The 20425-nt window shown below is 41.9% G+C and overlaps 1 protein-coding gene across 1 annotated transcript in view; it reads left to right on the top strand.

The window, feature by feature from the left end:
* Positions 1–20425, top strand: part of SLC10A7 (solute carrier family 10 member 7) — a 191492-nt gene that overhangs the window by 151445 nt on the left and 19622 nt on the right. Inside the window, exons 7-10 of the mRNA XM_006081754.3 lie at positions 1555–1638; positions 8818–8983; positions 10722–10773; positions 18897–18970. Of these exons, the coding sequence (XP_006081816.1) occupies positions 1555–1638; positions 8818–8983; positions 10722–10773; positions 18897–18970 (376 nt within the window). The remainder of the gene's footprint in view (positions 1–1554; positions 1639–8817; positions 8984–10721; positions 10774–18896; positions 18971–20425) is intronic.

Below are 20425 nucleotides of genomic sequence, written 5' to 3'. Positions count from 1 at the left end.
TTGTGAAGAGAATATATTTGTTAAGTACAAGTACCTTGTGCCTCCAGGACATTGCTGCTCCGAAATAGTCTGAAATTAGATTTTACTACTCTGGCTTTGCATTAAAAGAAACCTCTAACAGCCATGTAGCATTTACTACATCAGGAATCCAATCTGCTCCTCACCAGTTCCACGTTTCCTACTTCCCTCTCTTCATTTCGTTAGTGTGTCTCGGTCAGGGAGGAAGGGGCTACAATTTATGAGTTAAACCAGTGGCCAGTGGTCAGTGTTGAAGGTGGTGTTGAATGAGTGCCAGCACCAATGGGCAGGACATACATTCTTGGCCTTTTGAATGCATCTAGATTGGGCTGGCGATAGGGTGTAGAACTTGATAAACTACTCCAGGGTAGAGAAAGGTTTTGGTGAGTCAGTTCACACAGAAACCAGTGAAAACACTGATCCCACATTTCATCCTGAGCTACTGACTTCATTGATCTAAAGATTTGATTTGTTTTATTTAACATTCTGTGTCCTCGGTCATCACCATCTCAATGTATTTTATAAAAATGATTTTTCCAAAAGGTATTTCCAAGTTTAATTAAATGCAGGTAACTATGGAAATTGAAGTTTGGTCTGCAGGGGGAGGGTGACAGCAAGTTCCAAGGGCCAGGGAGCTCATCAGTGATGGTTTGAGAGAATGTGATGGCAACAGGGAGTTATGAGAGAGAGAAGCATCTATGGAACAGGTTAGTATTTTGTCAGGTTTGAAAACCAGAAGGAGGTTTGAAAAACATTCAAGTTCATAGGAAGACAGCAGTTCTTGGTGGTTGAGGCTAATGTGAGGGTGCAACTGTGTTTGTAGACAAACTCCATTTTGTGCTGCTGGCTCTTAGGAAGCCGAGAATACAGTAATTAGCAAAGAAGAGCCAAAAAAATGAGGAAGAGTTAAAAAATAGGATTTATGAACAGTGCTGAGACATACACATCTAGGAGAGGTATACTGACATTTTAAGTTGAAAATTACGTCATGTTCAGTATTTCCCATTTGCTAGACTTTGTGTAAGAAAAAAAAATTTAAAGACTATGAGACTCATTGCCTTTGTTTTGAAGGAGTAAGAAAGTTAGAAAATATTTCACTTTCATAACTAAAAACATCACCTTGATAAGAGAATAAGATATACTTGTTTGTTTTATGTAGGTGATAGATGAAATGGTAATCACATAAACTATGATTATAGATGAAATATCATGCCATAGAATTATAGACACCATGAACACAGAATCACTTTATTTTTCAGAATTGGATTTCATAATAAGCTATCTCAGTTAATTGTAAAACAATAGTTATTGTTTGTCCTCAAACTTAGTGTCCCAATAAAAATTGTATACTAAACTACTTAGCAGTCTATTTTGTGTTAAATTTTTAAAAATTTTAAATAACTTCATTTGTTCTTTGTAGCTACCAAATTTTTGGTGTATTATGAAAGAATTATCTTATTGCATTATTTGTCTAACAGCACTATTTGCTCACTGGTTCCAAGTAACTCTAACTCCTCTTATATTCTTGTTTAACAGCTCGGCTCATCCTCTTCGGTGCCTTTTACATCTATTTTTTCTCAGCTTTCTGTAACAGTTGTGGTTCCTCTCATTATTGGACAGGTAAGGTCTCTAATTCCATCTGCTCTTTTCTTTATAGATCAATTGTGAATTCTTACAAAATGTCAGGACAGTTGAGAAAAAGATAAAGGATGAGACAGTTAAATGAAAATACAAGACTGTGCAACACAGGTTTTATCAATCACAATAGTCTCATCATTTTATTTTTTTAGTTAATATCAATGTGCTTTACAGATAGCTATAGATAGGGACACCTGCCCAGAATCTTGATTTTTTTTTAGCATTTATTATCCCTTCTTTAGAGCTATGCAGCTAGCTTGAAACATTTAGTAAACCGTTACCTTGCTCTGTGACCTCCGGTAAGGTCTCGGCATTTGGGGCCGTTGCTGTGAGCAAGCATCTGTCTTTGGCTGCTCAGAGCCTCCTCCAGCAGCAGGTATCCTATTTGTGATCGTGTAGTTAGCAAAATAAACATTTAATTCTATAAGCTCTTACATTGGATCCTAGAAAATTTACTTTCCTTTACCATTCTTATTGAATTGGACAATAGAATAAATTCGTACAAATTAATTTTTTATAACAAGGTCATAATAACCACGTAATTTAATTATAAGATACAGGTTTTAAAACAAGGTTGTTTTTCTACTCACAGGTAGCCACAGTAAAGAACAACAGAATTTAATGTGCTACTAAATGAATGAGTTTTAGGAAAGAATATATTTGGATGATTAAGGGCATAGACATGGGTTTAAGAACAAGTAGGTTCTAGACTTAGTTCTACCTCTTATTTTCTGTGCAACCTTTGGCAAATCATTTGATCTCCTTAGTTCCAGACTCACAACTTATTAAATTGCATAATAATAATAACGCCCATCTTAAAAGGTATTTAAGGAAATAGGGATGCATATAAAGGTTTTGTCATTGAAGAGCCTGACACAGGTAAGTACTCCATAGCATCTGTCATCACCATCACTATCAAATTCCCTACAAATACTACACAGAAGGCAACTCTTTGAAATATTAACTATGAAAAATGGTGTATGTATAGACATGTAGTGTTTACAAGCTATTTTGGGTTAGGGTCCCTGGGAAACAAACACTGAGACCAAGGTTTCCATGCGGGGAAGTACCCTGGGGCTCAACACCTTCGGGAGAGTGAAGAAAGGGCGGGATGAGGAGGAGGTGAACTGTGATGCAGTCCTGCGGTGGCCTCAACATGTCCCAGGGGTGCCCTGGAGCTGGGAGGACCCGTCAGACTGTCCTGCCTATCCTGATGCTCCTGTCCCTCCCACTCCCCATGGGAGGTGTGGCCTTGGGGGAATCTGCTCGCTCAGCAGAACTCCCAAAGGAGCTCAACTGAGATCTTTCAGCCAAGCAAGCAGCCCATTCCCGAAGGGATAGAACTGGGTGGCTCATCACAGCATCCGCTATACAGGCACTGATCTTTTTGTTTTATTTTAATTTTATACTTAGAAAAGGGACTGAATTTAGGATAAGGGGGAAGGATTTTAAAGCACTCAAAAATACAATTTAATTAAATATGACTGATACTTGAACAGTGCTGATCACACAACAGGAATCTGAATAAATATTATTTCCCCCATCTACTTCTCTAACTTATTTTCCACATTTCCTACACTCTAGCCTTCCTGGCTTTTTCTCAATTCCTGCTTAATTTTTCTGTTTAGAGGGTCTTTCTACCCACCGTCCCACCCCAGCTCATTGTTTGTTTGACTCTTTAATTCATATCTTCTTTGAACCATCTACCTGATTTCCTGATTATCTGTATTGCAGCACCTCGTTTGATTCCTTTCTTGTCCTTTTTCACTACTTTCTTATCATTTGTTTCCCTGTTAACTGTGTGTCTCCTTGATTAGACTGTAATGAGTATAGGAACCATATTTTTTTTGCTTACCATTACATACCCAGAGCATAGGCCCCCAGTACATATGTGCTGAATGAATGAATGAGGGAGGAAGGGAATGAGTGAGAGTTCTATGCTCAGTGAGGGAAATGCTGTGTCTTATAGAGACATAACAATACCTACCTGCCCTCCTCAGATCTAGACAGTTTACACCGTGGATAGTATTAGTTTAAACCCATAGTTATTTTCTTGGTTCTTAAAATAATTTCATATACTAGCCAGGGCTCATACATTCTTCTCTTAGTGGATCTTGGAAATATATCTGTTAATAATAAATGTTTGGCTTAAAACATATGGACAAAGAAAATATCTTTGTCAGTCATTCAATTGGTTTTTTTTAAATGCAGATGGCTATATAATTTATATAATTAATAATATTTAACCAAAGAGAATAATAAATTGTTAAATTTATTGTCCTTTACATGCTCACTAGTAAAGTATTATAGTAAATTATAAAGTAGTAAAGGTTGCCAAAAGTAGTGTAAGTGGTTTTTTAAAAGTACTCTAGATATCAAAGTGCCTATATTTACATCTACCGCCCCCTCCTATATTCTAGGATAACCGTCACACCCCAGCCTCCACCTGTAGAAACCACCTTGCCTCCTGCCTCCCCTACATCCTTCCTTCCATCCAGGAAGGCAGTGCCCCCATTTCTGCCTCAGAAATCTCATGCCTGGCATCTTCACATCCACACCTTCATCCTCTCTTGTCTAAATGCACCTCCCAAACTGTCTCTGCTGTGAGCCTCTTCCGGTTTCCGACCCAAGGTCTTTGCTGCCTCCAGGGTGGTCCTAAGAACCCAATCAGGTCAGGTTGTTCCTCTCCTTAAAGCATCTGCTGGCTCCCTGCTGCCAGTGCCGTGTGGCCCACACAGCCTTCATCCTCTGGCCCCAGCCCGCCTCTCCACAGTCATCTTCCGCCCCTTCATTTAGGCTCCTATTCTGCCATATGCAGCCTCCCCGCTCCCTCCCCCCCACTAACCAGGCCCCTCATGGCCCCATGCCTTTCATCTTACTCTCCCATCTTTTCTGCCAGCAAACTCGAACTCATTCCTTAAGACTCGGTACAGAGATCCTTCTGACGTGCAGTCCACCTGCTCTGACTCCCCAGTTCCAGTTCCCCCAGGGTCTTGATGCATAATATTTATCAGGGGAGATCATACTTGATCTGTGAGCCTCCTGGAAGCAGAGACTCTATTATAATAAGTATATTTAATAGCATACTCCACTATAGGGTGAGAGCTGTATAAAAAGATTGCCTGAAGAAAACTATGAATTTACCTTCACGGAGTCCCCAGCTGCATCTCCCCCGGGTCTCCAGCTTTGCTAGAGAGAAACACATAGTTGGTCTCACCTTGCTTTAAATTCTTGAGTTCAAATTTAAAATGGCATACAACACTTCCTAGACGCCTCACTCGACTTCCTTATAGGGTTACTCCACCCTGTCCTATATTTTCAAGCCCCTTCCACTTCCCCTAACACTCTCCCACTCGCCCATTGCATTCAGGGCTCACTGCCTGTGCTTCTGCTTCTCAAACAGGCCAGCCTCGAACCTGCCTTAGACACTGCATCGTCAGTCCTTGTGCTTGGAACACCTCCCTCTCCCTCTCAGAAAGGAAAGACCTTTTCTCATCTCCCCTCCACCCCCGCCTCGCTCGCTATTGTCCAGTATAAACCCCTGCCTAACAGGATAGTATCTGCTTCTTGTTTGTTTGTTGTTTTTGCTTTTTTCTTTATCTCCTCTAACCAGAAGGTGAGCTCCATGGACCAGGGACCCCTCAGAAAAGAAAAGTCATATTCCTGCTCAGCCAGCTAACTAGCTTTTGAACATTTTATGCAAGTTGTTTGGGCTCTGTGTGCCTGTGTTTTCAGCTGTAAATTGAGCAGGATAACATCTGTATGGCCTTTTTCATTACAACACTATGAAGTAATAGTGGGAAAGGATTTTCAAAAAGTTAAGTAGATGATGGGTGCTTATTGTATTCATTTATTATTGTTGTTTACACTTTTTACAAAGTATACTTTTTACAGAATATACATTGGATTTGATTTTATATCCCTGACTATACATTACAACAGAATATTAATGAAACAAAATAGTTTATGAAAATTTATGGATTCAGTGGAATAGAGGATAAAAATTGGAGAAACAATCTGAAGCCACCTTGAAGGAAAAATACATTTTAAAATTCAGACCTAACATGAAAAATTACCCACCTTATATCCCCACTCAAAAATCAGTTAATAGATATAAACACCAGTTGGGGAAGGCAAGAAAATACCCTGGGGGAAAAACAAAGTGGAAACTAAAGTGATATATATTACATTTCTTGATTATCTCCAAATATGGGCACTTGTCACCTAAGGTGTGTTAGTCTCCCAGCTTGTGTCGTGCAGGTCCTGCAGTAATTAATGTGTCTCAACTTGTTAGAAGTACAGGGATACAGGGATTCAAGTTGCCCTTTCACCGTTACTAGTACTTAGTTTAAAATAAAGAAAATCAAAATACAGAAGGTGAGACAATAAAATAAAAAGCTGTGGAAGATTTTTCCCTTCTCTCTCCATAGAAAAAGGCAAACAAGTTCATGAGAATTTGTGACCTGGCTTTGAATGCCTGAGTTTCTCTGAGCGCTGAGAGCAAATGAATGAGCACAGATTCTGAGCAAAGACACAGCTGGCCCCCTCACCGGAGTGCCTTTCCCCTCATCTGCACTGTGGTTTTTCCCCAAAAGAGGGAATTCTCGGGCACCCATCAGGTTGTGCTGACCATCCCAAGCAAAGCCTTATTTCCTGTAAGGTTTTAAACACTTCTGTAAGCAAAGAAGTTTGGAGAATTATAAAATGACATGGATTCTTGACTCACGGAGAATGTATGGAAAGTATAAGTGGCTGAACTAAGAGAAGGCGAGGTTTCCTGGAGTTTATATCCAAATCAATCTTTAAGGCAATATCAGCTCTACTTCACCCAGTGGCTTATGAAGCATTTTAACAGTTTTCTGGCTACACAGGCCAACAACACCTGCTTTGTGAATTTAATTTGAGAGGAAGATGGAAAAGCTCTATAGAGCCTGGCAAGGTATAAAATGGTTTACTTAAAAAACAGAGATAAATATCACCGCAAGACTAAAAACAGCGAAGACGATCTGTTTTCCTCTAGGGGTGTTGTCTCACTTGTCGGTCTATCCAATCCCCAAGTGCTGGTTGTTTTCTTTATCGAGATTAAGTGTCCAGGTTCAAGCGCTGACGTGTTTAGAAGAAAAGCATTTAGGGAGGAGGACGCAGGACTCGGGAGCCTGCACTTGCCCCATTGAAGGAGTCATCCCCACTCTGAGCCTCTGAGCACTTAGTAATGAAGAAAGAGATGATTAGGCTAACGAAGTCCATCGCTGCTTAGATTAGAAATGTGCCTTGGCTTTGAAAATGCCTTTGACTTTCAGGTTATACCTAATTCACATGTCTTTGTTGATGCTGTCAGAGGGGCGATGGTAGGAAAGAAAGACACTTTTATGTTTGGCATTAGAATCATACATGCTGTAACCTACTGCAGAGACATCTTTGTGTTTTTAATCATTTTATTTTAAAACAAGATGGGAGGACAGCATCAGTTTCAGTAACGCTATGTCATTTCCATTTATTTTCCTTCCTAAATGAGTTGAGTTGTATTAAATTTGGGCAACTACCAAGTTTATGCTACCAAACACAATAGATTATGAAGTGACCTTTTAAATTAAGTTCCTCTGTAGCCTTCGAATAAGCCACCCCCCCACCCCCAACCACCACCACACATACACACACTGTAACACATGAACGTGGGCCATCTGGGTACCTTGAACGCTATTATCCTAAATTTATACCATTTTAATACATCAGTGCCTAGCACTGTGTGACAGGCCGCTCTTATCTCTCCATACATACTTCACCACACTGTGACATTAAAGAAAGAAACGAACACTAAATAAATTACTACGGTTTGGGATCACTTCTCAAAAACAACAGCAACATAACTTTTTATAAATTCAACTATAAATTTAATTACAAGATCTACTTTTTAAAAAAACTTAACCACTATTTATACTTATATGACACTTTCCCCTTCCTCCCACCGCACCCGAGCTTCCTCTCTCTGTCTTGTGCCTGCAGTCAGCTTTCTGCCAGGACTCCATTTACTAAGACTGATTTCACTCACTGAGTCCTTGAGAACAGACATGGTTTATTGAACAGCCATTTGTTCACAGGTTTGTTCTGTGAGTGGTTTGTTTTGTTCCTGAGTACCTGTGAAGGTATGCCCCCTGGCAAATTAAGCCTTTTTAGTGACAGTAGAGGATGGCAGAACCCCATCAGCCTTGTCAGGAGAAGTCCCCTGACCTCATTATTGCTAATGGATCATGGTAATTCAGCCTGTTGTGAAGTCTCATGTTCAATTATGCAAGATAATGAGTGACTCAAATCGTAATATGTCTCAACTGGGGTCCGTATTATAGGGCTTGTTCAGCTTCTTTCAAAAGTGAAGGGCTTTAAATAGTGGTTCACTCTTCTGTCCCAATGAAAGTTATCACCAATATTCAGACTGTCCTGATTTTAAATATCTGATTTGGTTCTAAAATATGAGAGGATTGCTCTATAACTTTATATTTCACCGATCCTTTTTGTAGGAAAGTTAGGGCAGGTTTATTCATTGTTAAGTGTTAATTCTGAAATTCTAAAAGCATGCAAATGGCATTTGTCTTTGGATTCACAAAAACTCTAGATATTCAGAGTTTGAATTATTTAAGCTCCCACAACACATGCACTTTTGCTTTTCAAGCATGAGTTATAATTTAATTAAAAACTTCTGGTGCGTTGCTAACATTTTAAATATTAATATGTTCCATGGATCACTTTCTATTATCTGCTGTCTTGAAATTCTTGAAGATGTCAGATTTTTAAGATTCCCAAAGTCGCACTCAGAATTGTCTGTTGAGGCAAAGGGGACTGTGATAATTACACACATCCATTAGGATGAACAGAGGAGATAAACTTTGGGGAGGCTTAATGGGCATGTCTCGGTGACAGCTAGCAAAGAGCATTTGGCGTGATGAAGGATGGATTTGAATGCACTTGAAAACATACTCTTATTATGGACACCAGTGGAAGCTGCACCACAAATGTTAAATTCCCCAGAAGAAGACTGGGGTGGCAGGGATGCTTTGAAATCTACTGTGGCCATCATCCAAATTACTCTCTTTCCTTGCTGTCTTCCTGCTGTCAGAATCGCTTTGAGATGCCCAATCCCACTCCCTGTTGATCTCTGTGTTTCAGATTGTCCGAAGGTACATCAAGGACTGGCTTGAAAGAACGAAGCCTCCTTTTGGTGCTATCAGCAGCAGCGTGCTCCTCATGATCATCTACACCACCTTCTGCGGCACGTTCTCCAACCCGAACATTGACCTGGATAAGTTCAGCCTTGTGGTCATACTGTTCATAAGTAAGTGGGACACGGGAGACCTTCGCTGTCCCCTCAATAGCAAAGCATAGCATGTATGTTCCCTACATTCATTGTGAATGTTAATTTGATTAGAAAAGAATACTTAGTTTCATGCTCTATGTGCTCAGTGACTTTACCAAGTGCATCTGTTTTTTACAAAGACATCAGTAATGATACACATATGACTTATTCTCCTATGTCCTTTTATGTCTGGTTTGCAAGGGTTGATGCCAGGTGAAAGAAGTCATAATATCTGTCCAATTCAAATGTTAAGTTGAGCACTTTTTGCCAATTTTATATTATTATAACTTGAGCTACTCTTATTCTTTATCATAAATCAAAAGTAGGATTTCTAATGTATACTATTATTTTATAACAGTTGGTTAAAATGTGAATATTTACATCATTTTCCTATTACAGTATACCCAAAGTAATATCATTTCTTTGTAAGAAGTAGCAGACTATAAAATGCTTACCTGCTAGGCTCAAAAATTCATGTATGCGTTATCTATAGCTGCTTTCAATTAGAAGGTAGAACAGAATAGTTGACATAGAGACCATATGGCCCTCAAGCCTAAAGTATTTTTTTTAAGATTTTTATTAATGTCAGAGAGGAAGGGAGAGGGAGAGAGAGAGAGAAACACCAATGATGAGAGAGAATCATCGATCGGCTGCCTCCTGCACACCCCACACTGGGGATGGAGCCCGTACCCCAGGCATGTGCCCCGACGGGGAACTGAACCGTGACCTCCTGGTTCATGGTCGACGCTCAACCACTGAACCACACAGTCCGGGCCCTAAAGTATTTTTTACGTGTCCTTTTAAGTAAACTTTGCTGACTTCTGCTCCAAACTAGAGATGGCAGGAAGGGAGGCAGTGTCCCTATTCTTTAACCACAGAAGAGGCCAGTCTGGATTTAAAGGTCATTTAATCCTGGCTGTTTCCAACTTCTCAGCCTCTATCGAGGCACAGGCAGAGTTCAGGACAATATTTTAAAATGTAGTAGGTAATTAAAACATGGGCTGTTGCCCTAATCGGTTTGGCTCAGTGGATAGAGCATGGGCCTGCGGACTGAAGGGTCCCGGGTTCGATTCCGGTCAAGGGCATGTACCTTGGTTGCGGGCACATCCCCAGTGGGGGGTGTGCAGGAGGCAGCTGATTGATGTTTCTCTCTCATCTGTGTTTCTAACTCTCTATCCCTCTCCCTTCCTCTCTGTAAAAAATCAATAAAATATATTAAAGAAACAAAACAAAACATGGGCTGTTAACCAAAAAACGAAAAGAAATGAAAAGAAATCTTGTGTTCCATTTATCCTGCAATACCAATGACAACTTTTGGTAATTGTAATATCGAAGAATCTTATGTTATTAAAAATCAAGATGAGTTATTCCAAAATGTTTATTATATCCTACCACACTTATGCTATTTGCTATAAATATTCATAGTATAAACCAATTGGCTCTAAACTGAACAAATTTAATAACCAAATCTTAAATCAAACAGAGTTTTAGATTTGCCGTGAGTAGTAGACCTCATAGATTGTATCTGGGGATATCTTCAATAAGAACAGGTTGAATCCCACTAATTTAAATGATTGTATTAGTTCAGCAATTTATGCTTGTTTGTTTTTCTATTTGAATTCCTGTTAGTTTCAAATCAAACTAAGCATACCAGTAAATATGCTACAGCCACTGCTTTTATAGTGCTAATGTAGGCTCAATCCTTTTTTCTCCCCAGTATTTTCTATTCAGCTGGGCTTTATGCTTCTAACCTTCATCTTTTCAACAAGGTAAGTGATTTGGTATTTCTTGTTGGTTGTTTTCTAAATGAAGACACATGCTCTTGACGTGACTTTTGCGCCACCATGCTGTTGCAGTTTTTCTCCTGCCCGCCTGGCCATCACTTTCCACCCTGCTCCTGCCATCCTCCAGGGGAGACCTTAGGAAAGGAACTGCCCATGGCCCTTGTCTCCTCTGTCCACATCGTGTGCTTGGGAGCTCCTCCATTCGACTGGCTCGAGCTGGGAGCTGTCAGCTGATGAATGTAGAGCCCAGACCTGCCCTTCTGATGTCTGTCCTGAGTTCCAGCATGACTCATCCTTTACCATTTAGATAACTTCACCCTGTTGTCAGCATAACACCTCACACTCAAGATGTTCAGAATGGGCTCCCTCTTTTCCTCCAACACTTTCTCTCTCATTTGTTTATTTATAGTTAATGGAACCACCATCCACAGAGGTACTCAGACTAGAATCCTTCACATCATTATTTTTTTTTAATCTCTTGATCCTACTCCAGTAATATTTTTGTGCTTCCAAAGCCACTTCCCTAATTCAGGATTTGTTGCCTCTTCTTGCCCTAGTCTATTACAATGGCTATCTTACTGGTATTTTCACTTCCAGGCCTGACTTCTCAATGCATTTCATACTGCTTCGAATCACTCAGAGTTCTGACAGTAGTGCTCATGTTCCGAGAGCTTCGTTGGTTATCCAGAGCCTGCAGAGTGAAGCTCACTTTGGGGGCTAAGGCAAGGCCAGTCTCATGAACCACCACTGGCAATCTTGCTGCCAAAGCTTTAGGTTGAGGTAAGGGTTTTGCTGTCCTTTGAAAGAACCTCCTGTGTTCTCATCCCTTGCCTTTGCTAAGGCTGTCCCCATATCAAAATTGGTCTCCATACCCTCATTCATCTTCCCTGGTCTTAAAGGCTCGCCTCTAATGCAGCTTCTTCCATCAGAAATTATGTAAGCCTTTGGTATGAGAAAGTTACCATAGTGAATGACAGAAATAAGAAATAATTCCAGTCCTGCATGAGTTATAGACTAGATATATGCATGGATAACTACCTGTCCTGAGTGGTACAGTAAGCCAACCTTAGTCCATTCAAAGAAGAAAGCACCTCCAAAGACAGTAATAGAGCATGGCTTCCTGGAAGAGATGGGGTTTGACCCGGGTCATGAAGCATGGCTAGTTATTCAGCAAACAGAGATGCAGAGAGGGGGTTCTTAGTGGGAGAATAAACAATGCAGATGTGGACACACACACACACCAAAACACGCTGGGACAATAAGAGTAGAGGGAGTTTAAAAATAATACTATTTGGAAAGGTAAGCTTGGGACAGATTGCCAGCCCCTTGAATGCCAGGTGATGCAGTGAGTTTGCCACAAGGGTGGGGGCCGGGCTGTTGGTGGGGCCTGCTAGTGTCAGGGCAGCAGAGGGCTCAGGCCTCACGTTAGGCAGCTGACCCCATGGCACTCGGTGTAGCAGGAGCTGATTGTAAACAGTCAATGAAGACTTACTGGTGGGTGTAATCTGAAGCATTTTTACCAAGCTTGTGTTGTGATTTATGAGTAAGAGTAAAGCCTAGAGCCATTGAGTTACCAAGAAAGTGTGACTCATTTAGGTAAGTCTGAGAGTAGGAGTTATTTTAAAGGTGTGTTTTTTGTTGTTGTTTTGTTTTTTGTAAATGGCTTGTTAGGGCACCTCAGAAAAGACATGTGCCCTTCACTGGCTGTTTTGCTGGTCTTTGTGGCAGCGTGATCATCGGGCCACTCATCCTGTCCTATCAGACTAGGTAGGATGCCATGCCTGTGAGTGAGTGACTGACAAATTCTTGAAAAACACAGAATAGCCACTACTGAGGCTGCTGAAGGAGGACTGTTGGCATCACAAATAGTTGAATGAAAACTGAGGATTTTCAGCCTGAAGCAGGCTGGACTTTCCTAAGGCCTGTGGTTTTGAGACACTTCTGTTCTGCCTTCACTGAAGTTCTGTTGGGTTTTGAATGTGCTCGGCCTGGTGTCTTTGACAAACAAGACTATGGGGTGGCTATAATTGTGCTCCTGGGTAATGGGTATGTATCCCCAAATATTCCATTAACATTTGGGGATTTGCAATTGGACAAGATTTAGTAGATGGTTTTCACTTTCACTTTTTTTTTCTTCTCGTGCTGAGAGGCCTTATAATGCCTGGAGATTTTGTTGGAGGAGTGAAAATTACCGACATTTAGTGAACCCTGCTCAGGGCCGGGCACTGTACTAGGGATTGGGCATGAGTTATTCCCTGTAAGTATGACAGCAAAGACTGTGATCCCGGGCATTTTTGTTGCTGTTTTGCAGATGAGAACCCACGCTTAGAGCAGTTTAGTTTAGAAACTTACCCAAAATCAGGTGACAGACAGCACACCTAGAATTGAAATCCACTGCCACCTGACATTTCCAAAAGCACTGGCCCATGCTTTTTCTACTGCACTAAATAAACTACCTCAATTTCTTTAAAAATTCATAACACTTGTTTTGGTTAGGGAATTTGTAGAGAATGTTTAACTGGATTCTTTAGGTTTACACAGAAACACAAACAAATTAATCAAAGACACCAAAAATTGGAACTAATACCCATTGGTTTATATGCTGTTGAATTTAATTTTCTTTTCCCACCTTTTGTTCCTTTCTACTTAAAATTGGTAAAAGTGGCCTGTGGGGCTTTTTTCTTATCAATTCAGTACATCTCAAACCAATCCAATTATCCAGACACAAAAGTCTCAGCATGGAAAGAAGTCTTTTTTGTACAGCATGTCACTGACCTCCGATGATGGCAGGTTAGCTTAAACCTGGGGAGACCCACCTAGAAAATCCAACTTCCCTGCACCACTCTGCTCCCCTGGTGAGCATCGCTTAGCCTGCCTGACCTGGCACGGGAGCCTCCTCTGCTCTGAGTATTTAAAATACTCATGAGAGTTGCGACTGTGTTCTCATCTCTCTGTCCTTAGAATAGTGTTCAGGCTATAAATTCCAACTCTAGAGCCAAACAGACCCCAGTTTCAACCCTGTTTAATAACTGTAACTGTTGTCAACTTCCCCAATTATAAAATGGAGACAGTAGTAGTACTGTCTCATCGGGGCATTTGGAGAATTAAATGATGTGCACACAAAGCCCTCAGCATAACACCTAGCATATAGTAAGTGCTCAGTAAATGTTAGCTACTGCAGAATATTTATTATATCAAAATAACATATTATTTCAAGAACTAATTATGGAAGAGAGGGAATTAGCATTTCTGGTTTTGTAATACATTCTTTTGGACGTTTCTGTGTCACTGTTGCTAGGAAATGAGAGTTTATTCATCAAACCAAGACTCAGCCGTCCATGGTGACCTACCCTACGCTTTCTACAACTTTGGAAAGTTGTCAAAGTTAAGAACAAAAAAATTGTTGAAAAGGCTTAGAAAAATAAAGCAGTCATTGGGAGCCTTTTAAAAATATATAAAAGACAGTTTGATAAGCAGATAACAGGAATAGAAACCTAGAATGTCACTAGAGTGACAAAAGAAAGCATTAACAAGAGAAGAGGAAGAAAACAAATATTCAAATATTTGTGCAGGTCTTTTAATCTTTATCAGTACATTTTCAATCCCAGGTCTCAATGGGCCTCTCCCTATAGCCCTGGGAGGGAGGAGGGTGGGGAGCAAGGGAGGGCGGGAGGGAGAGAAGGAAGACAACCTTGTGGTTAATGATAAGTCTCTTACCATTTCAGCGATGAGGCAGCGGAGCCACAGAGCTCTGGAACTCTTCATGCTGCTCAGCTAATGACAGAGGAGGTCACCTCCTAAAATGAGTGAAAACAAAACACAGGTCCAGAGGTCAACAAAGGAAAGCACCTCACGTGGACGTCCCCTCTAACAGCACTCACACGGGACTCTCTGAGGAGCTTTTCTGCTCCACATTCTGTGATTCTCCCTGTAAAACCTCTGACATGTTTTCCTTTGTAGGAACTGCAGAGGGAGGCAAACGAAATGCTATGTGGGAAACGTGGATGGAAAGCTCTCTAAGAGCCAATAAAGAAACCGGCTGGGAAGGAAAGGAAATAAACATCCCAAGGGAGGCCAGAGGGATCAAAAGAATTATAAAAACAGGTTAAAAAGAAAATATTAAAAAGTCATAAGGTCGAATCAGAAATAAATAGTAATGTGACTCAAAAATGTGAGCAGACACAACAGAGATGCTAATCGCTGAAAGTAGAGTCATTACCGCATAAGTGCAGTGCACAGCATGGCTGAGGGCAGGTCACTTCACAAGAGAGCAGCCCTCACCCACTACATTTAGTGGTGGTTTTTCGTTTGGGTGGTTTTTCTTTGGCGATGTTTTTTTTTAATAATTTTTCTTCTCGGAGGCAAACTTATCTCCAAGACGTGGGGCAGCCTACTTTCTAGTTGTGTGACTTGCAGTTGTGCTTCGAGTTCCCTTTGTGGAAAAAGCAAGGCAATAATACTAGCTACCTTATGAGACTGTTCGGAGAAGGAGAAGTCCAGGCAGCAAAGTGCTTCGAAAACAATCAGCGTTCCCTGCTGTGGTTACTCATCAGCAGCAACATCATCCTGAGTGGAGGGCTAAGTGAGCGGCGCTCTGTTGGTTTTCCCCAAGGTCCGTGATGTGAAGTGGTCTGTTACTTTCTAAAACGGTATAGGCCAGCCCTGTTTAAGGGGAACATTGTTTCTAACCTTAATCATTCCCCTTGTATTTACTGATCCTCCCTCCCGACTGCAGACCCTGTCAACAGAACCAAGGGGCAGTTTCTCCTGAGATCAGGTCTGTCACCGCCCAGTGGGGGCCCGGCTGCGCCTGCTTCCTGGAGCAGAGGCGTTAGCGAGTCCCTGCAGACGTCCTCCTCAGCCACTGTACGTGCTGCTCTGGCCAGTGGCAGCCGCACCAGCTTAAGTCAGCGCCTTCTTGGCCAGAGAGATCTGGACACATTGGGAATGTGCTCTAATCTGGAAAGGAACAAATACGAAGCAGAGCAAAGTTCCCCAAAGGAGAGGGTATTGTCAGATTCGCTGGGAAGAAAACCCAACTGCTTGGATCCAGATGCAGCAACCGCTGGATCTAAACGAGGGAGCAAAGAACTAGAAGGAAAGGCCTCCGCAGGGTTGCAGACCCAGGCATTGCTGGGCAGTCCATACTCGCCCAGCTGGTTACGCTGCGTGGTCTGCAGTCAAGGTGGCATTCATTCCCATACAGCTGGCTGTACATTTTATCCCCAATCTGCCTACTTCAAGCTTTTCTAATGTCTTAGGTTCCTGGGCCTCCGTGTAACCTCCAATTCTCTATGGGTGAGTGAAGTGCCTCACCCTTTACAAAGAAAGTAAAATCTCTGGTATAAATTGCCTCCATTTTCCCATTCTCCACCTGGAAATTTTCTCTAGTTTTCACTCACCTGTCATCTCTTGTTCCCAGCTCAGACCAGAGAAAACAGCCCCTCGGAGGCTAAAACCCCTGTCTCATCCTCTGGGGCCTCTCTGAGGACCTGGCCTCCCCCGTTGTTTCTCCTGCTGCATCTTCCCTCTCTAGGTGATCACATCCCCATGGCCCTCTCTTCTCTTCACCAGATTTCCGCAGCACACTCTTCCCTCTCACCACTTCCAATTCAGTGCACCTGGACATCAGCTCCCAGGCTCCTCCCAGACAGCACTGGGCCCGCCCATCCCCCACTTCCCACAATGCCTTGATGCCTTTCTCAGTCCCATATGCTCAAAGCTTCTCATCTCTTCGATCCCTCCTCCTTTGACAAAGCAACAGTAACAGTAAAATAACCAGCAAGTACTAAACACTGCAGCGTGCCAGATTCTAAACAAACACTGGCGTTTATCCTGAAGGTGGCCCTCAGAAGCAGGCACTATCATCCCCATTTTATGTCCAAGCAGAGGATGGTCTGAGTTTAAGTTCTTGTGCATTTGCCCCAAAAGCCTGTGCTCTTCAGCTGTTGGGAGGCAACATTTATTTCATAGAGGCCAACACTTGCCAAGTTCTTTTAAATCTGTCTTCATGTCTCGTCCCACCACCTCCTGCCCCCGCTGTGCTGCTTCCTGCGTCGCCTCATCATCTTCAGTCTCACACTGTGCTGTGTGATTGCTCCTCTTCCTCCTCCTGGCCCCACTTACCAAGGCCGCATTCCTTGTCACAAGCCAGTGTCCCTGCGCACAGTCAGCCTGGAGAGCCTACACGTGTCTCTGCCTGTTCTTTAAAGGCCAGCCCACTAGCTGTTTCCTTCAGGAAGGTTCTTTGTGCTCCATCACCACCCACTCCCCTGCCAAGCTTGAGAGAAACCTGGCCCCACTCCAAATCACCCCACCACCACCACCACTCTCGTTCTCTTTCTCTTTTATGGAGTATATGCCTGTCTTCCTTTCCTCCATGCTCACAGGACCTTATGGGGCTCCTTTCACATTTGGCCTCCATGATGAATGAGGGGATCAAGGACTATGTGGGCCATGTAGTACAATGTTTACAGAATAAGTGTGGGCCCTAGCCAGTTTGGCTCAGTGGATAGAGCGTCAGTCCGCAGACTGAAGGGTCCTGGGTTCAGTTCTGGTCAAGGGCATGTACCTCAGTTGCAGGCTCAATCCCTGGCCCTGGTTGGGTGGGGAGGGGAGCCACGCATGCAGGAGGCAAACAATCCATGTGTCTCTCTCACATCAATGTTTCTCTCTCTGTGTCTCTCCCCCTCCTTTACACTCTCTCTAAAAATGAATGGAAAAATATCCTCAGGGAGGATTAACACAAAAAAATTAATTAAAAAAATTAAACAATAAGAATGGTATCACAATATAAATATGAGAATGAAATGTAGGAATGGCAAGGCAATCTTATTATACTCAAGTGACATATATCCACAGAGGATTCTCAGCTGAGGGGGACACCAAAAATGCAGTTTGGAAAGTTGTTATCAGAAAAAGAGCTGGAGGTAGACCGTTTAGGAAGCATGAGCACATGGGACGTTTCAGAGGCGAGAAGACCGAAGGGCAATTAAAATGCTGTCAACCTGTGAACTGGGGACAGGGAGGAGGCCCTCGCAGGAGACGGCCCTTCTCCTTCCAGTGAGTGTGTCACAGAGAAAACAGGATGTGGGGACCTGTTTAGGGAAGATTGCTCTTCCAACAGAAGTCATAGATGAGGCTGAGGTTACAAATGGAAATGGTGGGCTCTCTTTTTTTGGAGATCCTTAAAAATCGGATAGAGTACTGCAGCTATATGCACGCTGCCGGGTCTAGCGCGTCTTTCCATTTGCTGACTCTTGTCTGGGTCCAGGGCAGGGGATGAACGGACTCACTGGCTTCACACCCTCATTCTTCAGGAAGGAATCGTCTCTAACATGCCAAGGACACAATGATAATAATGACATTTCTAGCCTCTGTCCTGGTCTCTAAATTTCTATAATCTGAATATGATGTTCACCAGTACTGACCCCCATACCATTTAATGGCTTTTGGCTAAGTGAGGGTCTTTTCATGCTTGACATACTATATAGCAATAGCAGAACATAGCAGTTAAGAGCGTAGGCACAGGAGCCAGACTTAACTTAAATCCTGGCTCTGTCATGCCCCGGCTGTGGGGCCCTGGGTCACATGCACCTTCTCTGCCTCAGTTTCTCAGCTGTGAGCAGGGATGGATTGGTATGTTTTGCAGAGACCTGAGAGGAGGCTTGATATATGGGATAATGTTTTACTAAAACCTATGGTTGAATCTTTGTTCATACCATGCACTTCTCAAAGGACCTGTTTGTCATTGAGTGAGCAGTTTTGCAGACACAATGACTCTTTCAAGCCAACAGGTTGCTATCAGGTGATAGCCTAGGCAGTGCCTCCTGGCATGACTTTCCTGGAGTCCTGCGCCACCACTGATTACATGTGTGATCTTAGGAGACCTCCACCACACCATTTTAAAACCATCCCCTTCCAAGGATAAGTGACTCAGAAATGATTCTCTGTAAAGACATTCAGACATTTGGGCATAGAATGGCTTCTGTCTCCAGGATTGGTGAAAGGGATGTCAACACGAAGGTGGGTACTACGTTTGATTTAGGATATGTTAAATAGGCTGTTAATGAAAGTATTCGTAAAGCACTTTTTTCTCTTGCCCCTAGGGATAATTCCGGTTTCACACCAGCAGACACTGTGGCTATCATTTTCTGTTCTACACACAAATCCCTCACTTTGGGTAAGTGATTCACAGACTCACAAACTAGTTTAGCCCTCAGATAGTTACATATTATGAGTGTGAGATTCAAGCAGTGCTTCAAATTAAATGGAATGGGCTATCATCCACTTGGTTAAAGGACAATAGCAAAATGAGAATGGGCCGCTGCTTTGAAATACTGTTATACGATTGAACCAGTTTTGGAGGGCCTACAGTTAAAAATGTAGGATCTAGCTTAATTTGTAAGGTTTTTGATTCTCATAAAAGGTTTTCCATGTGGAATGTTAATGTTAAAAGCTGGGGATGGGGGTGCACAATGGGCAAAAACTCAGCTTTGGAAGGCTCTAGAGTTGCCCCTGGAAAATATTAACTTATTTTCTGGAAGCTTGGGGCAAGGTGGAAATAACATTATTTCTCTAATTGGATATTGACATTAATTTGGAGTTCATTTCAGAATGTTATGTTGCTTCGATAAAGAAACACATTATTATTAACTCAATCTGATTAGCATCTAAAGTGAAATAAGTATTTATTTATTTAATGGACAAAAATAGATCAAGAAGGAAAATGCTGTTTTCTACTTAGCTTTATCCAGTTTAGTGGCATTATCCCAATAACGTGTTTAGGTATCCAGAATCCATGTTTCTAGTCATTAAAAGTCATTAAGTAATCAGAACCTTCACTGAAATATACATCACTCATAAACTCTTTGGGCTAATAGGCACACTGTGGCAAAAACTCATAGGAAAACTTTTCATTTTGGCTCATGACTCACTGAAGAAAAGGAAGAATCATGACGTGGCTGTGAGTCTGCTCATGTTCAAGTTCAGTCTGAACCTAGAAAACAAAGACATTTCATCATGTTTTTGGTAACCCCCCTCCCTCATATTTGTCTGACACTCTCGCCAAGTTTGGAAAGTGATTTAGAAATTGGACAAACTCTTTGAGGAGCAGTTGCTACCTAGGGCTGGCAGCTAATTTGAATAAATATACTGTTCATACATTGTAGCATGTTTGGTAGGTTTTCTTTATAATCAGCATCAAACTGAAGTTGAAAGACCTTTGAAAGCCACATTCCAGTCCTGATTTTGTGACCCTGGACAAATCACTTAACCTCCTGAACCTCAGCTTTCCCATCTGTAAAATGGGGCGGTGTAATACTTTGAAAGGCAATTGTAAAGGTCAAAATTAAATTTGTTAAGTAGCTAGCACAGTGCTTATATGTAACGGGTAGTCAGTTCATGCCAGAATGTATGTAAATTGCTATGGGTTAAATGAGATAGCCGGGAAGAGCTAGTATGCTGCCTGTCACCTAGCAGGTACTCTTTAAGCAGTAGCTATTGTTGCTAGTTACTTTTAACTGTATTAGTTATGACTGTGTTACCATTCCCAGTCTGTCTTGTAGATTTTCATGTAACAGGTGTTGTTTAATTGTTGACCTCAAAGAAACCATCTGACACTTTTTTCCCCATGTGG

This window comes from Myotis lucifugus, unplaced genomic scaffold (assembly GCF_000147115.1).
Source record: "Myotis lucifugus unplaced genomic scaffold, Myoluc2.0 scaffold_1, whole genome shotgun sequence".
Taxonomy (NCBI): Eukaryota; Metazoa; Chordata; class Mammalia; order Chiroptera; family Vespertilionidae; genus Myotis; species Myotis lucifugus.
This window is presented reverse-complemented; position numbering and strand designations above follow the sequence as displayed.